A 12,182-nucleotide genomic window follows, 5' to 3' on the forward strand; every position below is an offset into this window, starting at 1 on the left:
CTCTGGAGTTTCTGTAGGAATTCAATGAGACAATATGTATAAAGCATCTATCCAGCACTGGCTTAAGCATTAGGCATTAGCATTTTGTCATGTAGCGCCAACTTAATGCCTATAGTAGGAAGGGTAAGAAATGGGCTGAGACCAGAGGAAATGCTTTTGCACGAGGGATTCAGTTTAGATCTTAGGATGCATTTTCTGAGTTTAAGGATTTTAGGGCCTGCATGGCCATGGGTGATTGTGAAGTTTCCTCCTCTAAAGAAATAAAATGATTCCCTTTAGAAGGTAATCTTAGGGCTTTCATGTTGGGAAGTAGGAAAAGGAATTATATTCAATTTCATTCAATAAACATTTTTGAGCAAAGGTACTTTCAGTTCCAAAGAGTTGATGATTTTGTGTGTTTAAAAACCCTTTGAACATCTTGGAAGGAAGAAATATTTGAAAACTGTATTGTATTTGGCAGTTATCATTAGTTTTTTTTGTTACACTCAAGAAGCCCTAATCTGCTTAGTTCTGGAACTAGAAACAATGAGTAGAAGCAGAATAACTTTCTTTCTTTTTTTTTTTTTTTTTTGAGACAGAGTTTCGCTCTTATTGCCCAGGCTGGAGTACAATGGCGTGATCTCGGCTCCCCACAACCTCTGCCTCCCAGGTTCAAGTGATTCTCCTGCCTCAGCCTCCTGAGTAGCTGGGATTACAGGCATGTGCCACCACACCTGGCTAATTTTGTATTTTTGGTAGAGACGGGGTTTCTCCATGTTGGTCAGGCTGGTCTCAAACTCCCGACCTCAGGTGATCTGCCTGCCTCAGCCTCCCAAAGTGCTGGTATTACAGGCGTGAGCCACCTTGCAGAACTTTCTAACAGCACTCTTCAACAATGGAGCAGGCTACCTTCCAAAGTAGTGAGTGTGCTGTCTCTGCAGGAGTTCAAGCGGCCTGTGGATAATCATCTTTCATAGTGGTTGCAGAGGCCTTCTCCTGCACCGGCTGGGAGGGCAGACTGCTTAATGCTGAGATCCCTCCAAAATGTGGGAGGCTCTCATTCTGGGATCACCAAAATCTCCCAGCTGAGGATAAGGGGTTTCCCTAACTCTAGGCTAACGCACTAGAGATTGGAATCAGGGCGAGTTCCTCCCCACACCCGCACCATCACCAGAGGCATTCTTCCTGACTTCCTTCTCCAAAGCAGAGCCTCTTTTCTCTCCCTAAATGTCCTTTACTATGATTTTTTTCCCCAAAGTCTTTGAGCTTTTGTGTACTCTCCCTGCTGCATGTCTCAGAACCAGCTTTTATTGCAGGTGAGTCTTTGCCCTCTGTTCCTAACCATTTCTAGCAGGATGAGAGATTGGCAATCAAGCAACTATTTATTGCATCTCTACTATGTACAAGGCACTGGTATAGGAGCCGAGAGGGAAGGCAAAGAATTGCCATAAATAGTCCAATCCTTAAAGAGCTTCAGTCTCTCTTTTGGAAAGACGTTTTTGGCGTAAAAAGTCAGTTGAGGGTCAAGGTTGTATGTAAATGACAGTTGAGTGGTAAAGACAGTGGTAGGAATGGGGGAAAGGGAGGGAGTAACAGATGGCCAGTAGTAGGCTGAGGCACTTTGGTGAACTGGGCCGGTGGATTTCAGATCTGACTGCTGTTGGGATGAGAGACTGAAATAGGAGAGTCAAAGTTGACCTGGCAGTTATAACCCTGTTTAACCAGGAGAGTGAACATTGACATTGATAGAAGTAAGAGTGAACTTAGATGGGGAGCCCATTCATAATTGATTTTTGTTTTTTTACTTGCATGCGTAGTAGTCAAACAATACAGAAAAGTGTTCAGCGAAACTCTCTCTCTTGATCCATCTCTGATCTATGCCCAGTCCCCTCCTTGGAGATGATCACTGTTACCAGTGTCTGCTACATCCTTCCTGAGAGGCTGTAAGCCAGGGGTCGGCCAACTGTGACCCATGGGCCAAATCCAGCCCACTACCTAATTTTGCGTGACCCTTAAGCTAAGAATGGTGTTTATATTTGGTGCTGAAAAAAAAAAATCAAAAGGAGAATGATGTTTTGTGACACATGAAATTCAAATTTGAGTGTCCACAAGTAGAGTTTTATTGAAACATAGCCACACTCATTCATCTATGCTTTTTTGTTTCTGCTCATTTGTTTACTTATGAGTGGCTGCTTTTGCACTATGATGGTAGCATTGAGTGTAACAGGGACTGTACGGCCTACAAAGCTAAAAATATATATCTAACCCTTTACATAAAAAGTTTGCTGACTCCTGCTCTAGGCAAATATAATAATATTGGTAGTTGTTAACATAAATTATTTTTTAGTCCAAGAAGCATCATACTAAATTGATACTATCTTCATTTACCATATCTTGGACAGTTCCTTCTCAATACAGTCACGCATTACTTAATTTTGGGGCTACATTCTGAGAAGTGCATTCTTAGGTGAGTTTGTTGTCATGCGAACATGACAGTGTACGTACACAAGCCCAGGTGGTATAGCCTACTACACTTGTAGGCTTTATGGTGTAGCCTATTGCTTAAACCTGTACCGCATGCTACTGTACTGAATACTGTAGGCAGCTGTAACACAGTGGTATGTGTGTACCTAAATATAGAAAAAGTACAGGAAAAATGCAGTGTTATAATCCTATGGGAAGACTTTTGTATATGTGGTCCATCATTGACCAGAACGACCTTATGCGGTGAGTGATTGTACAATGATATATTAGTCAGTGGGTGGTCAATCTTAATTTGATTGTAGCATGCTGAGTTTAAGGTTCAGTCTGGTTACCCTCAGGAAAATGCTCAGTAGGTGGTTGGGCTCATGGGACTGAAGCTTGGAGCCTGGAGGTTGAGATGTGAGGGAGACCTGCAGGGAGTCTTCAGTGTGAATCTGTCTGTGACATCAGCCTGCACGTCAAAGATTTCCCTTAACAGAAATGAAGCATTACATGCTGAGCACTGTACAAAGTAAACTATGGATGATAGAGTAACAGAAAGACAATGAATGAGAAACATGAAACCAGCCCCTGGAGGAACAGTAAATACTACAGGCAATTTAGAATTGCCTTCTTGAGGCCGGGCGCGGTGGCTCACGCCTGTAATCCCAGCACTTTGGGAGGCCGAGGTGGGCAGATCACGAGGTCAGGAGATCGAGAGCATCCTGGCTAACACAGTGAAACCCCATCTCTACTAAAAGTACAAAAAAATTAGCCGGGCGTGATGGTGGGCGCCTGTAGTCCCAGCTACTCGGGAGGCTGAGGCAGGAGGCAGAGCTTGCAGTGAGCCAAGATTGCGCCGCTGCACTCAGCCTGGGCGACAGAGTGAGACTCTGTCTCAAAAAAAAAAAAAAAAAAGAAAAAAAAAAAGAATTACCTTCTTGAGTCAGCTGGCGACCAGAGGTAATGTGGAGTGGTGAGCAGAGTGGGAAGAGCAATAGGCATTTACTGAGTGCCTACCATGTGCCCATGTATACATGTTACCTTATTTACCGTGACTCAGGTGGGATCCTTAGCCTCATTTTACAAATGAGGAAATTGAAGCTCAGAGAGGTTAAGTGATTTTTTTCTTGCAATCAGTGATCCAAGTGAATATCTAGTTGTATTAAAGCATGGTTCCAACTGACATTGATTGATCGATTGATTGATTGATTGACAGGGTCTCGCTCTGTCACCCAGGTTGGAGTGCAATGGCATGATCATAGAGGATCATAGCTCACTGCAGCCTTGAACCCCCGGCCTCAAGCAATCCTCCTAAAGTGTTGAGATTATAGGCATGAGCCACCGCCTGGCCCATCTGACGTGTAAGCCTCTTATTTTCCTTCTACCATCCAAGATGCCGAATTGGGCTGGGAGTCACTCCCTGGCTTTGCCAAGCCATGTCATCCATCATCCTGGCCTCAGCTCTCTCATCTGCAAAATGAGGCATTTGTTACAATTGCTACAGTCTCTTCCTAGTCTCACCTGGCCTAATTCTATTATGGGTGGAAACACAAAGGAAAGGGGAGCTCCATCAGAAGGATATGCAGAAAATTGGGAGAGGTGAGGAAGACAAATTTAGCAATTTGTATATGTCAGACCCAGTTATCTAGAATCGAATCCTTAGGAGAATATTCCCTAATATGGATGAATAGTCTCAAAATCTCTGCTCTTAAGCTGCAGACTTGCCTGTTGCCCTTATTGCCTCGATCCTGAGTGCCACTTAAGCACCTGGACTTGAACTGCTGGAGGGGTTGGGGCTGGAGAGACAGAGGAGAGCACCTGGCAGGGCTCTCACCCAGTGCCTGCACCTCTGGGCTCAGCTCCGCTGGGCTAGCTCAGCTTAGGGTTTCAGGAGGAGCTGCAGCTAGAGGGCTGTCTGATGTTTCCAAGGAGCAGGCGGGGTGGGGAGTGAGGGGAATGCGAGGGCGGGTAAGCCATCAGACCCGAGGAACTGGGGGTGTGAGTGTGTTTATATAGGACTCGGCCAACCTGCAGTTTCAGATTTCAGAGCCAGCTTTATTGGGAGATGTTCCTTAGGTTTTCAGTTAGCGCTGGAGCAAGGAGAGAGCTGACACCAGAGTCTTCCTGGAAGGCTGGGGGAATTCTGGAATCCCAGGCTCTCTCCCTGTCTCCTTCCTTCTCATGGGCGCTGCATCCACCACCCTTGGCAGTTTTCTCCGATCAGAAGTGTTGCTTCACTCCTCAGTCGGCAGTGTGCGTCTCCCAGCTGGGTCCTGACATCCAGCATGGAAGGTAAAATCTAGGGTCCTGGGGATCTCCGCTAGGAAGAACTGGGGACAGCCAAACTTCCAGTGGAGAGGACCTGGGAGAAAAACTCACATGTTGGGCAAAGAGCAGTATTTCACAGTAAAGCAGATATGAATGAGTGTGAGTGTGTGAGAGTGAATGTGTGTGAGCGTGTGTGTGGTGCAGGTACTTCTGTTAATAGTTGGGAAGCAAATCTTTTACCTCTTCTTCCTCTTTCTTTTGCCTCTTCTTCCTTTCATTTACCCCTTCTTTCTCTCCTAGCAAATAAGAATATTGCATAAATGTTCATCTTCCTTGGGGTCTCTCATTAAAAAGTTAAAGAAAGTATCTAATTTCTAGAAGGTGACTATTTCCTCCCTTGGGGGTAGGGGGCTGCAGAGGGCATTTAGAGACATAAGTACAGACCCATGTGTATCCAGAGGACTGATGCCCCTAGGGTAAGCCCTGGATTTTGTAGGTACTTAGAACACTTGCTTTTTTAAATTTTAGATGGTGGGGGATGGTGTACATGTACAGGCTCGTTACGTGGATATATTGCATAATGCTGAGGTTTGGGCTTCTGTTGAACCAGTCACCGAAGTAGTGAATATAGTACCCGATAGGTTTCTCCCCCATTTTGGAGTCCCCAGTATCTATCTACTGTTGTTATCTTTATGTCCTGGAACATTTCTGATAAATCTACCTGTAAAGCTGTCTGTTGGGAAGGTGAGCTCTGTATACATGCCAGCATGGTCTCCATGTGAAATTAGCTTGAACCAACCCAAGGGATCAAAGCTATGAGGGGCAAGTGGCAGACGCACTTTCTTTTCAGTGCCTCAGAATTGGGCAGGATGGAGACCAAAGCCTTGGAAGACGGGGAGGAGGAATTGGCATTTTGCCTGAAAGCAGAAATTTGGGCGAGACAGGTGATTGGTGGATGGTGGGTAAGGCTGGCTGAATGTGGCCCTGTCTTCCTAGGGTTTGTGTGGTGTTTCTTGGTGGCAAGGAGCAGAGATCAGAGAACTGCCTCATACAGGGGCTGGTGGGTGGGCAGCCTGGCCTGGCTGCCATTTGAGCAGTCACTGGTCCTGTGGGCAGCACATGTTGTGAGGCAGGATCTTGCAGGAATGGTGGGTGGCCCAGGCTCAATGGGACAGAGCCAGAGGCTGGAGGTGGTTTTTGAAAAGCAGATTTGGGGTGGTGAGATATACATTGGAGGAGGAATGTGGTGGAGAAAGCTAGAGAAAGAATATGGGGTGGATGGAAAGGAACAAAAAGAGGGATTAGGGAGTCCTAAACTCTGACACATTCCAAAGCTGCAGCCAGGCAAGGGATCTCAACTCTCAATGGAGATATAATCCAGAATAGGTGAGAAAACCACCATTTGCCTACTGACTTCTGAATATAATGGGAGAAATGTATGAGAGGTGATGCGGGCTGGGCAAAGTGCAACAAAAATACATTTTAAGCCTAAGAAATCATATAGTACAGTGGAATTTAGAAGGCAATCACACAGCCGTTTATTAGGCAATATAATTAATAGGTTGTACAGTCTGGCTATTTTTGAAACTATGGGCATTAAACATATTTTATTTATGTCACCACCTACTTCCAAATAGAATTCATAGCATCTTTATGTATTTGGTAGATGCTGCTGTGCATAATTTTGGCCAAAAGAGAGTCATAATTTCTTCCTTTTGTTCAATTGTACAGTGCTTTGCAGCTCAGATCAAGTGCACTTTCATATCCACACTCCCATTCTAGCTCAATTTAGCAGGTGTTTACTGATCCCTCTTCTTCCCTAAGCAGTGTGCTAGGTTTTGAGTGTACAGAGATGGAAAAGAACTGGATCTGCCTTCAAGGATCTCCCAGTCTACCTTTAATCCTGTAGGGAAGACAGGAAAAATATTCCTACAATATGGATGAGGAAACTGGAGCCAAAAGATGCTGCTATGGTTAGTCAGCAGGAGGGATGGATTAGAATCCAACTCCTAATCCAGTGTGCCGCAGTACTGCATGCACCTCCCTCTACCCCACTGCCCAGCAATGCACGCACTTTCCTTTACCTGTTCATCCCCCATACTTTCTGCATCACAGTAATGAGAAAGAAGCAGTGATAGGGAAGGCAGAGTGGAAAACTGCTCCCTGGTATGGAACCAGTCCTCTCTGGGCCCCCTCATCGTGCAATTGAAATGGCGTCACTGGGTCTATGTCTATGTTATGTTGCCAATTTGATGCTCTCTACCACGCACCAGAGGCATACTTTTTTTCTCAGGTAATTCTTGACTTGGAGTAGATTGCCTTCTTCTCTATTCTCCCTGAATTATTTGAACAGGCAAGGATATGGTAAAATTCAGGGGCTCACAGAAATTTAAGAGATTTCAGTAGGGTGGTAGATGCTCACTGGACACCTGCTTTATAAAATAACAACCAATGTTTGTTCAGTGCCTTGTAATTGACAGAGTGCCTTTAATATAAGTAAAGAATAGTATGTGTATTAATTTCCCCCTCCCTTCCATACCTGCCCTATTCAGGTTTTCTAGAAGGTCTGAATCCCAAAAGCGTAGGATCTTTCTCTTAATTTTTAGGCTCAAGCTAAAAGGGACATGAAGCTGTCTTCTGGCCCAGTGATTCCCAAGTTTTGGTCTGTGACAAGAGTTTTCACCAGTCTAAGGTAAAATAAGAAAAATAGGGAAAATTTACCAATTTTTTTCAGAAAGCAAAATGTATTAGAAGACATCTTTTAGGGGAAGGAGATGTGCTGAAATATTTACTAGCTTGTCCTTTTTCAGAGCTGATGGTGTGAGTAGATGGTAATCAGGCTTTTAAAATATCCTTATTTAGCAAAATTAAAAGTTGACAACTTTATATTGGTTGTCCCTGATAAGGCCAATTTTGGGGCAGATTCCTGAAAATTTGAATTCTGATCTTGTCACTACCATCTTTCCCTGCGGGTCTTTAGAATGTGATAAACTGATAAACACATTGAGTCTTTCTCCATTCTTACTTTGTGAGAGGTTTCTACCTCCAGGGTCAGGCCCCTGGTGAAGGAATGTGCTCTCACTTCCTCTTCCCCTTTGTCCTGAATAGCAGAGATAGCAGGGCTTTGGGATTAGGACTCGCCCATTCTTATTCCCACAGTCATCTTTTGGAAATGAGGGAGGTCGTCTTCTATCTTTGGAAAAGACCAAGGAGATCTGTGGATTGGATTTTGGGAACAGTGTGAGAAACATGTTGTTAACCAGGTGGTTGAAGTCAAGAACATTTTAAAAATCTTGATATCAATTTTTGAAATGGTGGGTCTTCTTGAACTCTCAAGAATATAGGCTAAGCCTGGCACAGTGGCTCACACCTGTAATCCCGGCACTTTTGGAGGCTGAGGCGGGTGGATCACTTGAGCTCAAGAGTTCAAGACAAGCCTGGGCAACATGGTGAAATCCCGTCTCTACAAAAAAATACAAAAATTAGCCAGACATGGTGGCACACGCCTATAGTCCCAGCTACTCAGGAGGCTAAGGCAGGAGGATTGCTTGAGCCAAGGAGGCAGAGGTTGCAGTTAGCCGTGATTGCGCCTCTGTACTCCAGCCTGGGCAATAGAGTGAGACTCTTGTCTCACCACCGCCCCCGCATCCCAAAATAATATAGATTGGAGCTTTTGTAAATTTGGAGGCTCCTGGGGGTATTAGAGTGTCTGAGTCTCCTACCTTTTGAGGATTCAGACCTGGAATTACAACAAATATGTGGGAAACCCCAGACAGGTCCCCAGCTGCCAGAATCTGAGACACATGGTTGGTGTGCACATGTGTGCAGACTTGTATGAGCAAAAGCTTTTAGGAAAAACTCAGTTTGAAACCACCCTAGGACTTGAACTAGATGCTCTTTTTTGAGGTTCATTCTAGGACCCTTTTCCTAAAAGCAGATACCCAGGACTTCTTTATATAAGAAAACTTTCTGATTTTTTCATCCCATTTTAATGTCCTGAAATAAGAGTCCTCCTAGCCTAGGAAAGTGGTTAAGATTCCTAAATTAGGAAGGTTGTTCAACTGTGGGGAGAGGGTGAGAGGGTGGCAGATTCTCGAGCTTTCTCAGGGCAAAGAGGCATAGGGAAAATGACTAAAAGGAAGATTAGGCTCTGATCTGGAAGACCAGGCCAAGGTGTATGAGATTTTCTTTTCCAGACAGTTTCTAGATAGTGATGGGTCAGTCCAGCAGCATAGCCCTTAAGAATGGTGATGCAGGAAAGCCTGAACCTGTGACTGATGATGGATACCATGGGGCTGTTCAAACTAGCAGAGGTGGGAAAGAAAGAAAAGGATCCAAGAAGTGTAAATTAAAGATAGCTGCCACTTGAGGAGCTTTTGCAGGGTAGACCCCTCCGTGCTTCATCTGATGGCTCCACCTAGGGTTGGGCAGATGAATGATGGTGACAGGCAGTGATTTTCTTTCTCTTTTTCTTTTTTTTTTTTGAGATGGAGTTTTGCTCTTGTCCCCCAGGCTGGAGTGCAATGGCTTGATATCGGCTCACCACAACCTCCACCTCCTGGGTTCAAGCGATTCTCCTGCCTCAGCCTCCCAAGCAGCTGGGATTACAGGCATGCACCACCACGCTTGGATAATTTTGTATTTTTAGTAGAGATGGGGTTTCTCCATGTTGGTCAGGCTGGTCTCAAATTCCTGACCTCAGGTAATCTGCCCACCTCAGCCTCCCAAAGTGCTGGTATTATAGGTGTGAGCCACCGTGCCTGGCTGGCAGTGGTTTTCTTAGCCCACCTCTGGTCCCCTCCAGTGGTGGCTTTCCCCAAGGAGGCTTTCCCCAAGGAGGATCTTGTCTTAACTTTGGATAAGTTTGGGACACAGCATTAGGGAGTACAGATACATTCTTAGAGATTAGAATCTCTTCTGAGATGTTCAAGCCAGAAGGAAGAAGGTGTTAATCATGCAGCATGGCTTTTCCTGAATGCAAAGACCAGCCTGGGCAACGTGGCACATGCAAGGTCAACAAGGATATTCCTGGACTTTTGAAGATGTCCCCCTCATTATCATGGTGAGATTACGGAAAGCAATACCTGGACTCCAGGGCCAGTTTTGTCTCTAACTTGCTTCATGGTCTTGGAAAACTCAGTCCTTCTCTCTGGGCCTCAGATTCTTCATTTGTAACATGAGGGAATTGAATTTGATTGCCACCATCCTCTTTGTTTAATTCTGCATGCCTCAGGTCTCCATGTGATACACAGTAGGGTGTTTCTAAGAATTTCATGTAGACCTTATCACTCCAAGAAAAGAAGCATCCACAACCTCTTTCTGAACTGCAGGTCTACTGCCCAACAGTCGTACGCCTGTTGGAAAAGTGGCTGAAGGTGGCAGGATGGACTAGGTATTCTCAAGATAGCAGATCCAGGGTCAGAACTGAGAAGTCCACTTGGATGACTGTGCCTTAGAGTGGGTTGAGTCCATAATAATCATCAGTAAGTCCCTAAAATGTATGACTAGAGCCAAGAGATCTGAGAATTGCCCAACATTTTTCACTGTTACTGACCAGGGCTGGTTTCCCATTTTAAAAGCCTCCTGAGGCCATGAAACGGCATCAGGAGAAACATGCCAAACCTGTTCGGCTGTGTGTTGATATGTTTGTTTCTTACCCTAATGTCCCATCATCATCATCATCCCCCTCACAGTTGGAATTCCTTCCTTCAATTCCTCATGAACTCAAGCCCCCCTTCTCTCTGGTTCCCCCACAGCTCTGTCATTTATCCCCTGGGAACAGCCCTAGGGAGTAGGTGGCACAGATGAAGCCATGGGGTGGTGGCAGGGTGGAGAGAGGGCTGGAAGCCCAATGAGGTGGGGACTTGGGTGGCGTGTTTGGACTCTGTGGGCATGTCTATACCTGAAGTCCAACCAAATAACACATTGCCTCCGCCAGCTCTATTCAGCGTAGAAATGCAGCAGATTGCTGTAGGCTGATGAGCTGTTCTTTGAATCCTCTCCCCTGTCCCATGCCAACATGCATTCCCAGGAGCCAGCTCCAGGCTGCAGGAACCCAGAGACTCTCCAGACTGGTGATGAGGCAAGTGCTTTGACTGGCTGTCAGCATCTTTAGCTTAAATAACTCTAGTGACTCTGCTGAAACTCTTGTCTTCCGGAGCTACAGAGGTGGCTCGTATAGCTGTATGCTTCATTATCTGAAATCTTTGGGGCCTATGGATTTTAGAATGGTAAAGTGGTACACACTGTTTATTACATAAAACCTTCGGTAGGATCTGGAGCAGCTCCATAATCAAACATATTAATATCCTGCAGCCAGACTGAGAGCATCACATGAGTGGGATAAATAAAGGCTGTAAAGAGTCTCATGCCAGTTCAGGTCGCGGTTTGCAGCTAAATATGCTCAAGTCAGGTTGAGTTTTGCTGCCAGTTAGGACAAAACTTTCAGTTCAGACATTTGTAAATTTTGGAATGCTATGAAAGCATTGTGGCTCTGTATTGCCTCATATATTCTTATAAGGTAGGAATTGGTCTTCCCATTTTACGGATGAGAAAGCTAGGGTTTAGAGAGGATCAATAACTTGTCCATTGACATTCAGTTGATAAGTGGGCTGAGCTGTCATTCCAATCCAGGTCTGTCTGCCTGCAGAGCTAGGCTTTTCCTCCAAGGTAATACCTCTTTAGAATGAATGAAGACGACTCAAGGGTGGGCACAAGGAGCTCTGACTTTGACATCTTCTCTGATTAGGGGGGTACTTTCTGGACATCTGATAGGGATCATTTATTGGCTTGTTCTTATTTATACATTGACTTCTGGGATCCCAGTAGGCTAATGGCTCAGAAGAGAGGAGGCTAAAGTTCTGTCAACTTTGTGGCTTACAAGAAGAATCCAGCTGGCTTTGTGGGGGCTGTGAGAGCCAAGAACAAATGGGGTCAAGTTGGATTTAGTGAGAGATGCATCATCTGCAGTGGAAGAAACCCCCATACAGAGCCAGTGAAGTGCACAGTGCTTCCTGCTTCCCCACCCATTGCCTGGCTGGAGAAGTGTTCCCTTGAGTGGGGACCTGTCTTGAGAGAAGGATTGTCCTCAAGGATCACAAGCCCTGGGTAAGCTTGAGAGTGATGAGCAGCTTGAAATAGGGAGAATTCAATTAGGGAGTCTCTCTGGTCTTCATTAGTGATATGAAAAAACAGTCAAAGGAAGCGCTAATTCAATCTGCTGAAGATGCACCCTGCTTTTAACACATCATTGGAAAGATGGACCCAGGTCTGTTGTCTGGGCAATGGCATAGATAACCTCCCTCTTCTATCTTCTAAGTACTGTCAGATGGCGGCTGCCATTTCTGGGTCATCTCTAGGTGAGGCAAGATCTGGACTCTTAATATTCAGGCACATGTGTCCATGGTGTTCCTCTGTGGTGAGGAGCCTGCCATCAGTGAACTCCAAGCAGTAGAAGGGCCGGCTGCTCT

The 12,182-nt window shown here is 45.3% G+C and overlaps 1 protein-coding gene across 4 annotated transcripts in view; it reads left to right on the forward strand.

The window, feature by feature from the left end:
• The first annotated feature begins 4,434 nt into the window (after positions 1 to 4,434).
• PLEKHA6 (pleckstrin homology domain containing A6) overlaps positions 4,435 to 12,182 on the forward strand; it is an 88,553-nt gene continuing 80,805 nt past the window's right edge. Inside the window, exon 1 of one of the 4 annotated variants that reach the window (XM_054479133.2) lies at positions 4,435 to 4,737. In XM_054479133.2, coding sequence (XP_054335108.1) covers positions 4,511 to 4,737 — 227 coding nt within the window. In that variant the 5' untranslated portion in view covers positions 4,435 to 4,510. The remainder of the gene's footprint in view (positions 4,738 to 12,182) is intronic. The other 3 variants (XM_054479125.2, XM_063646900.1, XM_054479147.2) reach the window with 3 other exon arrangements.

Source organism: Pongo pygmaeus, chromosome 1, assembly GCF_028885625.2.
Source record: "Pongo pygmaeus isolate AG05252 chromosome 1, NHGRI_mPonPyg2-v2.0_pri, whole genome shotgun sequence".
Classification (NCBI taxonomy): domain Eukaryota; kingdom Metazoa; phylum Chordata; class Mammalia; order Primates; family Hominidae; genus Pongo; species Pongo pygmaeus.